Here is a 20,946-nt window from a genome sequence, read left to right as displayed (position 1 = left end):
TTAAACATTGTAGTTAAGAAGGTCTAAATATTGCATTATTTCAACATTGCAAGTGCACCTGTAAATCTAACCTTCATATAAACACAATCAACAGTCATTCACAGGTAAACAAACACCTTATAATCCATAAATGTATGACAGGACGGCAACAAAACACACTACAAGAGGATCACAATTATGTGTTTTATTAAAGGTCAAACAGAAATCGCTGAACTCATCATAGGCACAGTAACTTACTCTTAATAGCTATACACTGCAAAATAAATTGGCATGTAGCACAGCAGCACATACAAGCACCACAAGCAGAAAACAGAGTGAAATGATAGGTGACTAAGAAACAGCAGTCACTTTCAAGTCTGTCCTAGAGTGTCAGAAAGAGTTTTTTTTTTTTCATATGGCTTAGTCCTGAACAGTCTTTGGCCCTCGTCACCGTCCACATGTTGCCGTTCAGTCTGGCACTTTAGCGATTGTACCCAATTTAATAACAGCTCACCAACAAAAGGATTTAAAAATAAAGGGACACATTTTACACACAGTCAATACATGTTTTTGAGATTTAAATGTAGAGCATAAACAAAACAAAACAAAAAAAAAACATTTTGCATGATAAAGGCACAATTACAACTGAACTGTTTTAAAATGATGGTAACAATTAATCAATTACAGAATAAAATCAATGTAATATGCATATGTTGGCGACTGGAAACCCACATCATGTTGGTTAAGTCCACTCCACAAGTACTTTTCCCCTCATACATTGAGACAGAAGTGATAAATGGGAGCTGTTGAGTCAAAGTAGAGAAGCTTTGGTGAGTTTTGGGTACACGTCCAACAGAGACCCGTCTCTGTGCACAGACGCTTCAAGTCAATATTCAACAGTCAAGAGGGCTGTGAACCGATTCACCAGGATGACTCAGTCAAATCCACCACTAGGACAAGTGCCATGGCAACAAAATCGCTGGCTTTAAGAGCAAATTGAAGAGCATCACATGTCCAAATCTGCAGGAACAGAGTCGTGTAAGGATGTTGTTGCTGCTGCTGCTGCTGCTGCGAGAATAACATCGGAAAACCAGGTTGTTTGCAATTTTGACTATAATCCTGAGGAGAATTCAGATTTATTATTGTTTTGGATAATGACAACAAGGGAGCAAATAATAACTAATTTCACAAAATGACAGAAATGAATGTGAACTTAAACCCTGTGTACAAATCTCACACCAACGCCCTTCTATAATCTGATCTTAATATCCGATCTTATTTTCCGGGCTGCTTTTCTACAGGCAGCCTGCAGGTGGAGCTACTCTGTGCTTCATTTTGATGCATTACTGTGTGCACCTGCATGTTGTTGTGTATTCATGAGCTATAGACAAGTTAAGCACTGGTTTATCACATATATTCCAGCTTGACTGTTTCTTTTAATCCATCTCTCTTGTTTGATGTCAGGGTCAGACATTATTGGACCAAAATTGCTTCTGTAAATTAACCGATAAAAGCTTCTTTTTTTTTTTTTTAAAGCAAACCATTCGTGGTTTAGAGCTAGGCAATGTCACGCTTAGCAAAGAACAGGGCTCTAGCAAACAAACAAACAAACAAACAAACAAAAAGACATGAAGCAATCTTTTTATACTATAATAAAATGATAGACATACTCATCATTAACGCTACATTGATTTGATTTTTTAATCAACTCTTTTATCTATATTTATTCAAAATAAATTTTGAGTATTTTGACATAGTTATGTACATAAGTGCAAACAAGGTGAACATCACACATTCGTATACACCACGGCAAGGATCGACATCACCCAGCACAGCTGGGCAGGAAGAGACTTCTGGACCACCTTCTCAGCCAAAACTGAAACACTAATGAAAGCTCACACCTCCAAAAACAGACATCTGAGCGACGCCCGTCTGGTCTGCAGGAGGAGAATTTTACAGAAAATAGATGAATTCAAATCTTGCATTCAGTCCAAAAGCCTCTTTACCTCCCTGACAGATAGGTGTTTGCTTTAAAAGCCAAAATCCATTCGTATTTTTTTTCAAAAACACCATGTACAACAACAAAAATAACAATTAAGGTCAAATAAACAAAACAAAATAAACACCTGATCTCCCCTAAGGACCTTTGGATATTACAAGGAATTTAAGTTTTCCATACAAAATATTTAATCATGTCGCAATTACAAGACAAACTAATTAGACATTCCCTTTTTGAATAAGTTAGTGATGTATGTTATTTCAATTCATGTGAAAAAATTCACAATTAGGATAATAGAAAGGTAGCCATGTTGTCATTTTGTTGCCATAGCAACAGCAACTATTACCATTAACAATGACTCCATCATTGTATACAAATGTAGATTCTCATATTATACCTTTTTTCTTGTTGGTCTACACAAACTATTAACTATGTATAAATGATTTTTTTTTTGTTTCCATGCTGTGTTTTTTTTTAATGTCAAATAAAAAAAAGCTAAACTTACCATTAATACATGTCATTTTTATACACAGCTATCACATCTTTATACAGTGAACGAGAAATAAGGCCCTTTGTTTGCACCCCGGGAACCAGAAGTATGCTAACTGTCCACATGCTAAAGGATCTGCTCAGAGACAATGAGCAGAGCGTTTTGCATATTCCAGGAGTTATGATTCATGAATGTATGTAGAAGTACAGTTGGCCCTAAAGGAGGATGAGAAAGGGAAAGAGGTAAAAACAAATTTGAAATTTTCTCGTGCCACACCGTAACTCCCCTCACTAACACGCTCTTGTGCATCGATACATACATCTAAATGTACTTAGAATTCAAATGCCCTCAAGAGGCACAATTTATTAATCAAGTATTCTGTTATTTCCAGCTGACAGCAGTAAGTGAAGGCATAATGATGTGAAGGAGAAGAGGAGGAGACAAAGGCTAAGACTAGAGGGACGGGTTTTCTTGGCTGGACAAAAGTAGTCTTTCAAAGCTGTAAGATTTAGACAAACTCAATTTGCCCAGACATTCGAATTATCAATTTCATTGACTAAGAGAGGAACATTTCTGCTTAAATCCTTCAAAGATTTGAAAAACTGTCGTCACGGCCACCGCTCAACACACTCAAACACGGAGGTAAAGGAGATGTACAGTCTTGTACTGAAAAGTACATTTCTTTAGAGATAATCACATACTGTTTGAGATAAAATAAAGAAAATGTAAAAAGTAAATGATAGTTTAAAGAAGAACAAATACATTTTTAGGAAATACGCTTATTCGCTTCCTTTCCAAGAGTTAGATGGGAGGATTGATACTGCTCTCATGTCTGTACACGAAATACGAGGCTTGAGCCTGGAGATGGTTAGCTTAGCATAGCTTAGCATAAAGACTGGAAACAGGTTGGAAACAGCTAGCCTGGCTATGTCCAGAGGTTAAAAATAATCTGACTTCCAACACCTCTAAAACTCACTAATGAACAAGTTATATCTCATTTGATTAATCCACACAAAAGCTCAAATGTAAAAAAAATATCTCTGGTTGCCTGGCAACCTCACAGTGACAACGAGATTCCAGATAGTAACTGTGTCTGACTGTTGTTTGTCAAGAAACAGTGACGTCACGTAATTCCCACTACAAAATATTGTTGTTTTTACATTGGTCTTTATGTGCTAATTAAACAGATTAGATTCAACATAATTAGTAAATATTCAAGTTGCTGGTTGTTGGATATTTTAACCTTTGGACATTTCCAGCTGTTTCCCAGTGCTTCCAGTCTTTATGCTAAGCTAATCGCATGCTGGACTCTTGCTTCTTATCTAACAGATGTGGGACAGATGTGGAGACGTACAACAGAAGTTTTCGTATCTATAAATTGTGATGCATTGCATTGTGGGATTGTTATCAGAAAGTGCTACTGACACGACTTTTTTTGCTCCATTTTTATGGTATTAAGTGGTGGATAAATTTCCACACCCACACAAATAAAATGTCAGACAGTAAACGTAGTGCTAGAGCTGTAACGATTAGCTGATTAATCTATTAGTTGCCAAATATCAAATTAATCGCTCACTATTTTGATAATCAATTAATGGTTTTGAGTCATTTTTTAAGAAAAGCAAATTCAAATTCTGTGATAGTAAACTAAATATCTTTGTGTTGTGGACTGTTGGTCGAGACAAAACTAGAAATCTGAGGACGTGTTCTCGGGCTTTGGGAAACACGGATCGACATTTTCTTGACAAAACAATTAATCAGTCAAATGAGAAAATAATCAACAGATTAATCAATAATGAAAGTAAATGTTAGTTGCAGCCCTCCATAGTGAACTGTTGATATTAAGTATTTATCTTCTAATCTAACTCAGTAAAAAAGCGAATAAGCGTACCGTTCCTTTAAAGGGACACATTTGTACTAATTCAGTTCCTACAGGCGACACACTGAATCAGACGTCCAGGTGGCGACCGCCCTCATCCAACGAGACTCAGGGTCGAACCTAGACAGCGGCGCTTCCAGCTTGGCCCTATCCAACAGTTAAGGGGGTGGGAAGCCAGTGAGGGATCATGTCACTGGTGACTCCGACTGAACGATCTGTCTATACCGTCTACTTCTGTATATGCCCTCCACCGCAGACGAAGAGCGCACTGCAGCACAGCGTGAACTGGCCTGTCGACATCATTTGAAAAAGAAAAAAAAAAAAAAAAAACTAAAAACAAAAAGGGTCACACAGATTTTCTCAATTTTCTGCCCAATGATTATACCGCTGTTTATAGGTGCATTTTGGGCACTTTGGGTACATAATAGTACTTTTGAAGGTACAGTAGGGGTACAAAAACTGACTTGCAGTAAAGGGTACTGTAATGTACCTGTATGGTGTACATTTGTACTTCAAAAAGTACAATTCTGCTCTACCTTTTCTGAGAGTGAAAGATATTTCTAAAAGTAGTCACACCACCCACTGACATTAAATATAAATCTATATAACAATACACATACTTTTATATGTCTTAACACAGTATCAGCATGGTACCTATGTGACCTCAGAAAGAGTCTATATATAGCGAATCATTACATTTCAACATGCCGACCTTTTAGAAGGGCATGTTTAGAGTTTTTGCATTAGATACATTCACGACACGATAACATTATCTAGAATGAATAATGTTCTGTGTGAAATGCCGTAATATCTGCAGCATTTACAACTAACCAAATATGTGATTCATTGTCTCTTTCAACACACGTACGTATGCACACAACTCACTGTTTTATTTTTTTACACTAACAATAAGACAGCACAGCTGTCTCAGAGAAGAAACTAATACAGAGATGTAATTTACTACTATAATAATGTACCAAATAACACATTTATCTGTGAGCACTGGTCTGTTCTTACAGTGTATCGACAGTGGTGGTTTGAGGAGACTTGAAAGAGGCACATTTGAATTTGGATAAAAGTGATTTCAGCCCAGTTTCCAAAGCTGTTAAGTTCAATTTTATACGCCTGCAGAGCAGTTTCTGCCTGGACATTTGAAAACCAAAAAATCCAGCTGGTATGTAATTTCTTTTTTTTTTTTTCTTTTTTAACCACCAGACATCAAACGGGTGATTTATTCCTCCATCTCACGAGTTAACCACAACTCAGCTCCACTCATAACAACTGTGGCTTCTGTATTTAGAGTCTGACGACTTTTGACATAAAGGACACATCAGTAAAAAAGACGACGACACATTTTTAAAGTCAGACAGGACATTTTCAAGTTCTAAGCTTTCTCCCTGAAGAGCCATAAAACATAAAAATCTTGTGCCACTTATTCAATCCAAACGCCTCACAAAAGGAGGGAATTACACAAACAAACTGCCTCTTTTTAAAAAAAAAAAAAAAAAAAAAAAAATCTAAGCATTTGAGAAGGAAACATTTATTAGGAGGAATTATTCGGGTATTGCATTAAACGGGGGAGCTCCTTGCATATACCGCCGCTTCGCTTGGCACTCACTGAACAGTCTTTGGGCACAACAGCAGGAAACAAATCCAGCTTCTGTCTTAATTCAGATTTCAGGTGTAAAGCTTAAGATTTCAAAAAAAAAAGCCGGTAATCTTAGATTTCCACCCTCACAAATTTGATAATTTTGTTGCAGTAAGAAGTTATCGCCTGTAGATTGTCATTGTTTTACACGGTATGTGAAGCCAACACCATGTTTGGATTTCAAACCATGGAGAAAACAGGACAAACAGACTATTTCCTGGCACGACCAAAGCAACAATCACCGATCAGACATCACGACTCACGAAACTTCATCGCTCAAATTCAACAGTTTTAATGATTTGACCTGTCTGGTTCGTTACTGATAAAAGAGTTCAACATAAACAGACCTTCACATAGAGAACATGACCGCTCCTGCTTAAGGCAGCTTGTCACTTAAATCAAATAATAAACAACCACATTCTTAAAAATCTCTCAACTCAGCCTCTTCAATAGTGATTATATCCTTAATTTATGCCAATTTGTCTTTTTTAAAGGTTGTCACATTACATAAAAGTTAATATCTCATTTGCTTTTATATCCAGTAGAACCAGATATTGATCATGAAATTGAAGGACGAGAAAATGGGGATTAAAATCTTAGTTGAGAACGAACAGTGTAAATTTAAAGAGGGTCACTGTAATAATTAGATTTTCTTACAACAGGAGCTAGAGGCTAATATACAGTTATTTTTAAACGACAGATATTGCCTTAAATTGCACATGACGTCATCTCTCACTGTATGCCGTCATCTATTAAGTCTTTCTTCACTGTTTTTTTTTTTAAATCTCCTCTGCAGCTGAGCAGATAAATCAAAGGCACAAACAAATAAACGACGACTCACTGACGTTTCATCAGGCGAGATGAGAGTAGAGAGACCATGAGAACAAACTGAACATGGTACAACTCAAATTTTTTTTTTTTTTTTTTTTTTTTTTTTTACATTTGTAGCCATCTTGAAACGTAAACATGACATGATATGAAACACTCTTTCGACTTGACAACACGTTGACGGGTTGAAGAGCGGCAGGTCTGTTTGCCGTTCGATGAGCTTTTTCAGAGTTTCTGACTTTGGAAACAGTCAAATGTGTTGGGTCGCCTTACGAGATGGCTCCAACCCATAAAGGGCATTTAGTCTTCAGTGTGTGTGTGTGTGTGTATGTGTGTGTGTGTTGTGTGTTGTGTGTGTGTGCACTTTTAAGGTGTTGGTATGTATGGCTGTAAGAAAGAGGGAGCTCTATTGCTCAGCCTGATCTTCAAGTCTGTATGCATCAAGATGGCTGCTTTAAAGCAACAGTAATACGTCCAGGCTTGTATTGCGTGAACCGTCGCAGCTTTCCTAACTGTTATAATATCTCGTGCGAAGGTTCACATCGGCCCCTCAGGTCAGCGTGCACTGTAGGTGAGGCACATGTTCGCTGCATTCAGAAAAGATGACCCGCCCTCTTAGTGCACAGGTTTCAGGGGGCTTTTAACTGGCGTTTCGGGAAAGGCTTACTGAGTTTAGGGCCACTGGAGCCGCCATCAGCAGTTTGGGGACGGGACAGAAATGGGTTTCCATGGGAACGCACTGGAGCTCCACCGGATCAGGAGTCAGAAGCTCAGAGGGGTCTACTGGAAGACAGAAAGGGAGGGAGTGAAGGGAGGAGCTGTGATTTTCTACTGACACAAAGAGCTTTCAAACCTTCAGTAGGAGAAAATTCAGTGAGCTTCAGTTAGTGTGCAAAATATTTATAATGTGAAGCCAGATTTCCAAATTACAACCAAAACAAGTGTAGAAAGTGCAATCAGAAAGTTTTGACTGATATGGGTTTGAATAACTGCTTCTAATATATACATTTCCTATTTTTAGATTGAAGCAGCCAGTATTTTTTTGTGCTATTTTGCACCAATTCATATTCATATTCAGATTTTTCCCCCTAAATTTCATTCTTTATGCCGGATGGAAAACACTCAGACCATCATGTGACAGTAAAACTCTCCATTAAAAGCTATGCTATAATTAAACTGAACTGGTAGTTATCAACTCTTTCATGTAAATAGAAGTTATGGTGTCATACAGCTGTTGCTCACTATTAATCATTTAGTCTATAAAAAGACAAGAAGAAGAAGAAGAACGTGACCATTCCTGATTATTTTCCGATGGAGACTTTAGTTGTTTTCTGTGGTTTTTGCAGTAAACTAGTGTTCTGTATTATGAGCAGTGGGAGTTGGGAAATAATGTGATAAGAGAAATGTCGGCCAAACAAAAGTAGATGCAACATTTAAGCCTTTATTTGTACAAAAATGAACAGCAGCAGATGTCTCCTGGTAGAAGAAACTGACTCACACTATATGTTGACTGTGTGCAGAAACCAGGAACAAAGAAAAGAGAAAAACAAACCAATGGTAATATTATTTATTATTATTATTTTATTATGTTTGTGATCTGTTGGCGATAATCCCTTGTAATAGGTGCCATTAATAATATGGCTCATTTCTATGAGTATTTTAAAAGAAACTACCTCTTCAGCTGGTCAGTTTAGTGATGCGTCATACTCGTCTGTGCCAAGTTTCGTTACAAAAGTTTATTACTTCATTTTAAACAGACTTAAAGTGTCACCATTACTTTTATCAGTATTGTTCAGCCGTTGTCTGCTGCTAAACTGTCGGGGAACATTTTGCCATGAAATATGTCCTAATCTGCGTGACAGACCCACTGTATGTTGAGGAAAATTTTATTATAACAAAGACGAGAGTTAAGGCGCTTCATTTATGTCAGCGTTGAAGTGTCACACACTCACATTACAAAGAGCAACAATGAGACTGAGACAGAAAGTGTGGCAAGATATGGTTCAAACTGACATTTTAGATGAAAACAGTTTCCTATTTCAGGGTAAATCCTGTTTTCATTTGCTCACGTCACAACAGCCTGAAAAGTGAAGACAGATGAAAGGTGAACATAACACACGTGAGACACCACAGGCAGGCGTTTCTTTAAACTCATAAGAGACGACTAAGGACAAGACTCGGAGCCTACAGAGCTAAAATAAAAGAGAACTGAAATGAAAGAGCAAACCTGATTCGAGGCGGCGGATTCAGCGAAAGGAACATTGGTGACTGGGGTCGAGGCCGACGAAACAGTGGAGGTGGTGGCACCGTGCATCATGGGAACTTTTATTCAGGCGAGTCAGACGAAAGACAGAGGACGAGGATGTGGGCGGGGAGGAGGAGGAGGGGGGGAACAGGAATGATATGGTTACCATGGCAAAATGTGTAGGTTCAAAAGTCATGGCACAGGTCAAGTGATATTGCCAGGATGAATTTGAACAAGTACCGAGACACATGCAAATGAAATAAGAGATAAAGAAAAATACATATTTAATCAGCCAAACCAGTTAGAAAATAAATAAAAGGAAATGCATCGTTCACCAACACATGGTAGTTAACCAAACAAGGCAATACACAGTCATACAATCTGATCAGACCGGAGTATCTGATAATTGTATTCGGATGGACGAGGCATGTGTATGAAGAGAGCAAATGATCAATAAAACAACTTATTTTCATTATCGATCAATCTATTATTTTTATGATTAATCGATGTAATGTTTCAGCTCTACAAGGAAGAACAAAAAACTATAACATGACACTAGTTCATCTTTCTCCTACATTTATGTTTTCAAATAATCGAGCACGATGAGCAAAATGATTAAGTTGAATCATATTGGTTAAAATCTGCAGATAAAAATAACTTATTTTCACCGTTAGTTTGTGATTGTGTCTGATTTAGTGACTGTTTCAAAAGCTAAACTTTACATTCAACACATAAATGTCATTTAAACAAAGACAACACGGACACATTAATTACAGTATAAAAGTTTTGTATAACTTTATGCTCCTGTGATTTGCATCATATCTTTCGTTGCTATCCAAAACAGGTTTTTTGTTTAATTTTGGGACAAATTAAAGAGGCAATTTTACACATTAAAATCAGCTCACAAGTAACTCAACCTGTGAAAAAAGAGAGAGAAGATAACCGTGATGACGTCATCAGGGTTATTTCAGCTTGGAGGCTGAAAACGTAGAACAGAAAGTTTGAGTAACAAACTGGAGGATGTGCAGGATGTGTACATTTATCAGACATGGAGGGTTTAATGAAAATATGCTTATATTGCTTAAGTTAAATATGAGAAATGCAGGATCCATACCAGGAATTAAAAATCAGGATGTGTCAGTCTCAGCCTCTTTGACCGTTCTTATTTTAATATAGAAATGTGACGAGAAAGCTAGTCGAGAGTGCAATGTGATAACACTTGTCAGTCTGCTGGCACTTAGATTAATATTAATAATATCAATAATATTAATAATATCAATAATATTAATAATACTACTCAACTGGAAGCAGGCAACAGCCCCTACTCATGAGAACTGGATGAGAGAAGTGATGACGCATTTAGATTTAGAGAAAATAACATTTTCATTACAAAGACAGGAGGGTGAGTTCTCCACAACATAGTCGCCTTTTATAAATGACTTCAACCAGACCAGAAACTGAAATATTAAATATGAACACCAGCATCTTCACTACTAGTTACCCACTTACTCTTTACATCAGCTCCACTTGATTATAGAAACAGAATACAGAGAGACCCTCTATAGATACACTAATGTGTTTATTGACAGATGTTATAGACATTCACCTTCTTAAAAAAATCATTGTTTTATTTTTCTGTTTGTTGGTGAGACTCAAAATCTCTTCTGTGTATTTTATATTTGTATTATATAACATATACTGTTTTATTACAAATACAAAATACTTTTTATGGTTTCTTATGTGGATGGTTGTGTTTTACAAGTTTTAATTGTTAAAAGCACAATAAAAACAGTGTTAAAAAAAAAAGAAGATACGTGACTGAATGAAATCAGAGTCCAGATTGTTGGACAACAATCACAACAACTGCAAATATTTTCTCTTCTCACAAACAGCAAAACAAATCCTGGAAAATTATTTAGTCGTAACTTAGAACAGCAGGAGTGAATCCTACATGAAACGTTTTTCCTTTTTCTGCTACCTACGTTTTTTTTGCTTATACTGTATAATATTACCATCATAATATCAGCATGCAGAAGTGGTGAATGGGGTATGAATGAAGAACACAAGGACAAGTCAGGGCATGCATAAAAAGAGGTGGTCTCATGCGCACACACACACAAACACACACACACACGCACACACACACAGACGATGATACCTCCTCAGAAGCCTTTTACGATCTGACCATCTTAAGCATACCTGACACTATATCTTTCTCTGTGTGTTTGTGTAAAGGCATAACTGTAGCTTTCTGAATCTGAAGTCATAGTTAATAATATTTCAGTAGTAAATAATAGAATTTCTGAACAATATTATCAGAGATAAAAGGTCTGTATAGTACTAAATCTACTAAACTGACATCTACAAAAATAACAAAATGAGTGAATTGTTTGCTCAACAGTATCTGCACTAACAACCACCACGTTTTCTACAATGAAAATACAATTTATTTGGATATTTTTACAATCAATTTTGTGAATATTTACATTGCACAACTTTAATAAAACTGGGAAATGCTGCGCTACACTTCTGTGCTCAGTCGGTCCCTCTATAGCTTAGTTTTGGGGTGTTTGTAGGGGGCTTGTACAGGTGGAGTCTGGGAGGAGAGAGCCTACAGGGAGTCCCCTCACCACGGAGTCCAGGCACTGACAGGAAGCAGCTGGGGTTTTGCCTACTACTGCTCCACTCCCGCTTTTCCCAGCGGCCCTCCGCTGCCAGCGGGGCCGAGGGTTTTCTAAGCTCTACAAGAGACAGGAGGGAGGCTTACAGCACGAGCACCGACTGCCGGCCCTCGTCCTTCTTCCCTAAGCTGGCTGCACCCATGAACACACACCAGGCATGTTCGCACACACTTCACATGAATCAATGAATTGCCCGAACGAAGCATGAGTCATTTAACAAATTGGAAATCAGTGTGATTGCCTTCGTAATGTCAAGAAAGCAAACAGGCAGAGATGACACACAGATATGTTGCAACAAAAAAGACAAAAAGCCTGAGAGCTCCAAAATTAACGTCTGTCATGTCCTTCAGCAGCTGACACAATAATCTGAGGTGTATTTTCCTTAAGACCCATTAATTTTTTAGCAAATATGAAGTGATTATATTTTTCTTAAATTTCTGTTTGTCTGAGTTTAACCTAATTACCTGCAAATTTAATTCACTTTACATAACTGATGATCCATTTTCGAAACAAACCATATTCCTTTATATTTATTTCCAAACCTGCAGAAAGGAAATGAATCTAAAAAAAATAAACAAACAGTATAGTACTGTTTTTAAAATCATCCTGGGGAGGTAACACATCACAGTGAACATTTAGCCACCTTCATTTTTTTGCCACAGTAACATTATTGTCCGTATAATGTTTGTTGAAGGTCCGGCTCACCCACACAGGTGTTTCCACTCTGATTAGTCCTCAGGTTGAAGTTACATGAGGTCACCAAACACAATGAACTAATAAGAATTATAAAGGTGTAATTTTAGCTTTGTTACATTAGAAAAGCACAGGTGTAAACAATTAAATTAATGATGGCTGAATTAAATTTAGCTGCTTCAGTTTCAGTGTCCTGGTATTCTGCATGCTGGCTCACTGTCACACTTTCATGGCTTAACCGTCAATGATATAAATAACACCTGTGCTTTTCTGACAAGTCAAAATGTCTGCTGTGAAAAAGGTTTATAGCGTGTGGAGGGTTGCAGCATTAACTGCAGGCGCTTGTGTGGCTTTCAGTTTAACAACAACAGTCCACAAGTTGTACATTTTACAGGTTTTTATCAAAAACTTTATTATCATTTTCCTCTATTGTTGCTCTGTCACTCATGCCTAATCTACTGCTTGTGTTGTTTCACCATACAGTCATACAACAAGGATATAAACATTCAATATTTTGTGAACGTCAATCCCATCCCTCTCTCCAACTGGCTGGACACTGGAGATTGAACTGACTGAGTCGATTTGTTTATTAAGCAAATACATCTTGACCCTTTCTTGTTTGAGATGAAATGTGGTTTGACCGCACCTTAAGAATGAATCTAATTAGGCAAAATACGTGAAAACATCTGTGTTGGTGAACCATGCTGTTAAAGAGTCCTCTGACATCCAAGGTGTGAAAAAAGACAAAACCTTTTTCGTGAAAGTCTCTACCACATCTTCATGATCAAAAACATCCATATTTGCTTAATATCTAGATTTCTAGATTTCACATTTTGAGCCTCTAATTTTCAAATGTTGACAGTCAGACGTGCCTTAAATGCAATAAGGTCGAGTTTTTTAAACACTTCTTTGACAAAAAAAAGAAGCTTTGACTGAGATATATTATCTGTTCTACGTAAGACAAGTTTGTCATGTTGTACTGTTATGAACTAAAACCAGTGGCTGCCTAGATGGTAGAAAAATGCATTGATGTTGTAAAAAGTGTCAGTACTGAAACCACCAGCATGATCCTTCCAGTTGTCTTTCATCAAGGTCATTCCATACTAACCCATCCACAAAGTATACTGCGTACTACCACGTGTAGTTACTATTTCCTGCTTTGACACAGCTGACCTACCAAAGCCTCCTGAGGGCACCACGAACAGAACAGATCCTGCTACATTATGCAAAAAAACAGGTGGGGAAAACAAATACGAGCACGGGAGCAAACGAGGACAGTGAGAGGAAAACAAATGGGAAAAGAGAAAACAGATAGATGGAAAACATGGACGGGGAGTTGTGGCAAAGAATGAGGTGTTATTGTAAACAACAGGTCGAGACAAGTCAAGAGGTTCGGGTTAGTGCAGGAGGCGACATCGAGCCTGTCACAGTCAGTGCACCAAAAATAAGTTGCTGATAAGGATAAGAGCACAAAAGCAAAATGCTTTCCAAGCCCTGATCAGTATTAGTACAGTGCAGTAATAACTGTGTATAATAAATGTGCAAGAGGATATGTAGTCTACCTTTAACACAGAACAGGTCCAGTATGTGGGTGTTTTGGATTTAGACCTCTACAGTATGTCTAATTTAAGCCTATCAATAATTCATGTCTGGCAGCCTTCAGGCCTTTCACGCACCACTGTTGCTTTACAGTTTCCAAGAACTGAAACATGTTCAGTTCACTGTTGATACCTTGTGTCCCCTGTGTCGTCATGTCAAATGTCTATTAAAATACATTTTCACACATTTTTACATTAAAACCTTGACGTCCATTTAATTTTTTATTCCATTTTATGTATCTAGAAGGTCTTTTTATGTCACTGGCACATCTTTGCACAAAAAAAATCATCTAAGGCTGCAGCTAACAATTATTTTCATCATTGATGAAGCTGTTTCTTAAGCTGTATATTATTAAATTAAGTAATTATTTAGTCTATGAAGAAAATAGTGGAAATTCTTATCATGATTTCCCAGAGTCTCCTGTGACACATTTTTATCTGACCATCAGTCCAAAACCCACAAAGACACTATTTAGAGATATATGAAAAAGAGAAAATCAGCAAATCCTCACATTTGAGAGGCTGCAAGAACCAGCAAATATTTGACGTTTTTGCTTGATAAATTTGTTGAATGAATTGTCAGTCTAAAAAATGTTGGCAGTTAATTGTTGCCAGTCAACTAATCTATTGATGACTAATGACTAGCTTCAGCACTAATTGTCACTAAGTGTCATCCAGACACTTTAAGCCAAACTGTCCTACTTCAAACCTCAATTTAAAAGATAAAATCAGGTCCCTCCTGATGTTAAGTAGGAAGCCAGATTTCTATTTAATGCAGAAACACATTTGTTTAATACAGCTGAGACTACGAGGGCTTGTACTAGCTGTCTCCTTCGATCTGTCTCACTTTCTTTTGTTTTCCCAGCAACGTTCATTTAATTTAATAATCAAAACAAAGATTGATTAGCAGGACATCACACATCTCCAGGCTAATCATAGATTGGCTAAAAGAACCTGCAATGCAACCACGCACCATCATTCCTACATACCGATCTACCCATCGCTTCATGTTCATTGTCTGTTTTTTATTTGCACTGATTACTGTAACATGTGTTCTCTAACGTTGTTTATGGCTTCAACAACTGTCATCACATGTCGAGCAGCAATGAACCAAATGCAGGCAACACAACAGACAGTGGAAGAAAGAAGCGTGACATGTGAGGAGGGGAAAAGGCGAGGCGTTACTCTGTAGAAGCTTTGCACAGACACAGCATGCAAACTGTTATTATACACCTGTAACTCCTTCTTTCCTACTATATTACCTTGTTGTCTAACATAAAATCCCTTGTGTTTGTCTGCCCAGAGCACTGGTGAATCAAGTACCAGGGGCTCACGCTCCATGATCTGTAATTTGGCCGCTGCGTGTATGTATGAGGTTAACAGAAGATGGACTGTATCTCATTGTTGCGGATGTGTGCAGAGACTCACCAGTGGGGATAAAGGCTGGTTGTTGGAGCTGCATGTTAGCCAGGGCTTGCTGGTAGTGGAACATGCTGGGGTTAAAGACAGTGGCAGCAGCTCCGTTGCTCTTCTCTAAGATCGGCCTCTTTGGTAGCGACTGCATGGCCGCTGGTGGCAGACCCTGGCCAGCAGAGGAAGGAAAAGCAAGAAAGATGTAGACATTAGGCTCCGACGCTGGCACAGTCAGGCTATTAACTTGTCTTCACAGTATATTAACACTCTACTGGAAACAAAAAACTGCATTATTTAGTGTCATCTCTGAGTAAATATATAGTCGCACTGTACTGTAAGTGCCCTTTAGACTCAACATCCATTTAATCTGGATGTTTCTTTTTACCACCACAAGAGGACACTGCAGTATCTAAGATTAGCTGAAGTGATGTAGGCCAGCCCCAGAGGTCAGACCAAGAGCAAAATGGGATTGCTATGATTTCATTCTCTAATGGGGCCGGTGCTGAAACATCAAACTGCAGTGGAAGATAACCAAGAGAACTTTTTACTCACTATAGACAAGTATAAATGCAACAAATCATAGAAAAAAAGTACCACATTGCAGGGTTTTGCTTACAAAATTGATTCCTTTTTCAAAATTAAAATACCATGAACATTGTTTCTTATTCTTTTCATTTTACTATTTTGTATCATTTTTATCAACTGTTTCTCAACATCAGCACTGCAGATCGACCTGATTATGTTACAGCTGCTCACAATGCTAACTTTAGCTCTTGTAGCTTACTTCACTGAGAGTATGGGCTCACACACATGCACAGCAGCAGACATTCATGAAAAAAAAAAAAAAAAAAATCCCCGGGCTGCGTTATCAAATTTCAACCCGGTTGGGGGATACCATGATACCCTGATCCTTTATTGCATCAGTAAACAATATCCAAGTGGAGAACAAGAAAATCTTCTCCTGTTTCAGTGACAGTGCTTCGCTGAACAGATATGATGAATGTTGATTTGTAACTTTTAAGAAGGTGAGCATCGGTTTACACCTGTTCTTTTTTCTGTTGTCTTGTTCAGCATATAATAGAAAGACAGCTGATGAGATTTCAAATCTTTGACCACTGTTTATTTTTGGTAAAAACAACAAAAAGAGTGCTCAGTGTTTGCCACTGTCACTGTGTTGAGGAGGACTCACCAGGGCTGCGGACGCAGTGTTTTGACTGGCTTGATGCTGCGCAGCCTTGATCCTGGCCTGCAGGTGAGCGGGGGGATGGAAGTACTTGCACTTATCTCGGCTGCAGCGGCCCTTGATGTAGTCCATGCAGACAATCACCGAGTTCTCGCTGCAGTCCACCATGCCAGCCTCCAGGGGGTGAGCGTAGCGGCAGTCGCTCTCACCCCGCGTGCAGTTACCGCGCTGGAATTCTCGACAAACCTGGCAGGACAAGCGGGACCGCTGATCAGCATTTACCTTTCATCATACTTTGGCCAAACATAGAAACACAACAACTGTACACACATACCTCCAGCTTGTCTGTGCGCACATGTTTTTGTGCGGAGGTGCCGTTGCCCATGGCTGCTAGGCCGGTGGGACTCCCGGGGACCAACAGGGGAGTACTGGGCAGCAGCTCAGGCATCAAGCCCATGCCTGGGCCCATGTGGCTCAGATATGGACTGAAAGCCATACTGGGACTCGTTGCCAGGGAGGGCGTCACTGGGAATGTTGTCTGAGGGAGGGAGAGAACGGCAGAGATGAGAAAGACAAACAGCAAATTATGGCAAAGCTTTCCCTAAACTTAGGAGAACGTTTGGTGGCAACATAACCAGTATTGTTCCGTTTTTACAGCAACAAAAAGCAACGAGAGTGACAGACAGGAAAGAAGGAGAGAGAGATGCAACAAAGGTCACTGGTTGGAATAGAAACAGGGACGTTACAGTAACTATTCGGCTACCAAGGTGCTCCCATCATTAGTATTTTAGCAGGTAAATAACGTTTCTTCAAACACGCTGCAGTGATTGATTGAAACGTTGTCGTTTTAGTTTGGGCTACTCACTATGGGCTGCAGCTGTGCTCCAGGCAGCATGAACTGCATCTGTTGAGCCAACATGGCGGCTGCGGCCTTCTGTTGGATCAGATTGTTCCTCCCGTTAATCTCCAGCTGGGTTTTCAGGTGTGGAGGTGGGTGCAGGTATTTACAGTTCTCACGTGTGCAGCGCCCCTGAAGAGGAGAGAGGATGGAGGACAGATGAGAGCGAGAGCAGACATGGTGACACTGACACATTACAGCGACTCTGGATTTAAGGGAGATGAAGTCCCGTAATAGGGAGATGAGAATAATGTGATTGAGATGCTAAATCAATCAAAGACCACATGACTCCATCACCAAAAATAAAAAAGCTCACATAATCGCAGCACTTGATCCAACATTAGCAGAGGATTCAATCATATAATCAAGTACAATTTGTTATAATAAACATCAACAATCAAGTGTGTTTTTAAAGCAGAACTACATCTTGTAAATTCTGGTGAAATAAAGTACTAATGAAGTCCCAGAAGAGCTTGATGCTGGATAATTCATGCAAGCACTTTCTAAAAATGCTCATCATTAAAAAGTACTCTATGCTGGAAATGCCAACAATCTGAGCAAAACAGCCATGTAGAAATTTAAGAGGCACTCGTTTAAAGTTGTTTGTTGTTAGTACAACAATGCAACTGTACACAGGAATTACACATTTTAATAATTCATTTGTAACTCACTTGGCAACTAAACTATACTTTTTTATCTTTTCTTTTTATACAAATAGCACGTTATTTTTAAAGCAATGTGAAATGACAGGTGGAGTATTTGAGCCAGCTTTGAATTTTTCCACAGTGGCACAGCAGAAGTCAAACAAACTGACAAGAGATAAAGCTGGAGGGTGAAAACATGTGCTTGACTCTCACCGTCCTGTAAGACAGATTCTGTATCTCTACCTGGTGTTTATCAGTCTAATAAATAAGCTACTTTCCAGAGAGAGAAAAAACAAATATTTCAGAGCTCATATGAGGTTCGATGGGATAAAGTAAACCTACTTTATTTGTAACAATATGATGTTTTATTGAAAGAGATACACTGATATGTTAGCATACCATCAGCGTCGGCCACAAACAGCAGGTTACCAAATTAATAAAAGTATCAGGATTTTTTTTTAAACATTTAACTACAATTGGCTGAGAAGATGAACTATTTTTTCACCTGGATTAGCAGTAAAACGTTAGTGTTAGTGTTTACATACCAGTATGTAAAGTATAGGTGGGTAAACTAATCTCTTATTATTGATTCCTGGAGGTATTTTTTATCGCTCGCCACCTCCAGGAGGTCAGAAAACCACACACCAGAAGAAGAAATGTCCTGCTAAAGGATACATAAGCAAGAGGAGTGTTTGCTGACACAGGGTTTGCCAGTACGCCGGTCAACTGAAGGACAGTTTTCATTAACAAAACACACACATACACACACACACACACACAAACACACACACACACACACACACACACACACACACACACACACACACACACACACATACACACACACATACACACACACACACACACACACACACACACACACACACACACACAGGGGTATCTCAGTTTTCTGACGGAACAATGTGCTCCAACAACTACAATTTGGTATAAAATATGTCAGCCTTAACGTGACTTTGTTAAACATGCTAATCTAATGAACACAAAGCACCTTTCATGACTATTTATCAACAAATGTGGCATGAGACGTGTTGGCTGAACAGCCAGTATTCTGCTGTTGGCCTTGTGTGCATAGTCAAAGCTTTTGTATTTGTCCTGCATGCAAAGCTTCATTCAACACATGCAGGTTCAAACAACAGCAGCAGTCAGCTTATATGACCCGAGTATTATACTTATTTAATCAAAGTATGAGCCTTTTGCAATAAATGTGAATGAAACTGCAAGAAATGGCAACAGAACAAATTTGCAGAGTTCACACAGCTCAGTATTATTTTGGATTATGAATTAAACTGATTACTGGAAAGAAGTTGAACCATGTTTAAGGCTGACTGAAAGAACTTGTTGTTCTTTATCTGATCATCTGATGAGCCGATACCTTTCTGACTTTCCGTAAAAATATCTGTATCTGTACTTAACCCTGTAATCAATGCAATATTTTACATCCAAAATGAAGCTATGCATCCAAAACAATGACTTGGTGATTATTCTGCATCAGCAGCCTTTGCCAAATATTATTTTGAGCAGAAAAAAATTCTTAACGCTCCTTTTTACTTGTCACTTTTGGCTTCCTGACAAACAGTAAATCAAATTTTAGCCATTTATCTAAAAGCAATTCATTTTTCTCAAGAACGTCCTTTAAAGCAGTGTCCTTCCTCCCTGCTAGAGTCTGTGGGGAAGGTGAAGATGGTGCTGCAGGAACACTGCAGGTCAACACACACTCAGGGGAGAAACTGCAGTCTCCATTAAACCCCTGGGCAGACAGCAGCTGTCTGCTCCTGCAGATGAGCTGTTAACCCTGTAAACTACCTCCACTAAGCATCAGCCACATGCTCTGTCATCAAGCCACACCCACACAAACCAGCTCTCATTAGGTGCCCGTGAGCATGCCGCACAATTGACAAAGCACTAAAGCAACGGAAAATAAAAAAGAGTCAGATAACAAACTGACGTCATGGTGCAGAGACTCTGACGGTGATAGATGATGTCGCACTGAGATGAGGACACATAAAAAAGGGGCTTAGCAGCAGCAGGAGCACTATATAGGACAGAAGGAAACTGCAGTGCCTCCGATCGTATACCACCATCCAGGAAGGGATTCACACGACCTCACACACCAGACAAAAAGCGGACAGAGTGGAGTTTGTAGCAGCCTGAAAAATGGTCAGGATGGTACACAGGCTTTACACAAACACTCTCGCCTACACTGGAGATGCGAGCAAGCTTTGCGTCAGCAGGCTGTGTGTTTAGGGATGAGTCTGTAATGAGGAGTGAGTCCCATGAGCCCAGCAAACCTGCTCAAACTCAGAGGAAAAGAAAAGTGCCTATTAATGAGCCTAATGATCTTTTTTATGCACAATGTGCTCCAAAAAACAAACGCCAGACCAAATGACTGTCTGAATTTTGAGTTATGGTAGATATAACATATACATCACCTCTATTTTTAAAGCTTTAAAATCTGGGTTAGAGAAGGAGGCCAATGAAAAGTGTTGTTGAGGAGAGTATTGGGTCAGGAATCTCCTTTTGGTAGCCATAGCAACACACTACGCAACACAGAGAAAGTCCCTCTTAGTGCAGTTGTGTGTTGTTGATGCATTCAGAGAGGAGAGAGACGGGATATCAACCTGTCTGCTCAGACAATAATACGATCACCAAACTGTTAACTACATTTTTTGAGCTGTAATAATGATGGTTTTCTTCAGCTGAAGCATCGCTGAGCTCAGGTTTGGGCTTGTTCTCATATGTGACAATGA

At 38.8% G+C, this 20,946-nt stretch overlaps 1 protein-coding gene across 8 annotated transcripts in view; it reads right to left on the bottom strand.

Moving 5' to 3' along the window:
* Nucleotides 1-169: 169 nt before the first annotated feature.
* Nucleotides 170-20,946, bottom strand: part of mbnl3 (muscleblind-like splicing regulator 3) — a 31,450-nt gene continuing 10,673 nt past the window's right edge. For 3 of the 8 annotated variants that reach the window (XM_042418648.1, XM_042418650.1, XM_042418649.1), the window contains 5 exons: nucleotides 17,502-17,666; nucleotides 16,971-17,174; nucleotides 16,643-16,882; nucleotides 15,469-15,622; nucleotides 9,167-11,809 (listed from right to left, as the gene is read on the bottom strand). In XM_042418648.1, the coding sequence (XP_042274582.1) occupies nucleotides 11,604-11,809; nucleotides 15,469-15,622; nucleotides 16,643-16,882; nucleotides 16,971-17,174; nucleotides 17,502-17,666 (969 nt within the window). In that variant the 3' untranslated portion in view covers nucleotides 9,167-11,603. Of the gene's footprint in view, nucleotides 2,684-7,490; nucleotides 7,607-8,021; nucleotides 8,904-9,050; nucleotides 9,146-9,166; nucleotides 11,810-15,468; nucleotides 15,623-16,642; nucleotides 16,883-16,970; nucleotides 17,175-17,501; nucleotides 17,667-20,946 lie in introns of those variants that run through there. The other 5 variants (XM_042418656.1, XM_042418652.1, XM_042418654.1 and 2 more) reach the window with 5 other exon arrangements.

The sequence above is a fragment of the Thunnus maccoyii genome, chromosome 8 (assembly GCF_910596095.1).
Source record: "Thunnus maccoyii chromosome 8, fThuMac1.1, whole genome shotgun sequence".
Taxonomy (NCBI): domain Eukaryota; kingdom Metazoa; phylum Chordata; class Actinopteri; order Scombriformes; family Scombridae; genus Thunnus; species Thunnus maccoyii.
Note: the sequence above shows the minus strand (reverse complement) of the source record. Positions and strands in the feature narration are given on the sequence as shown.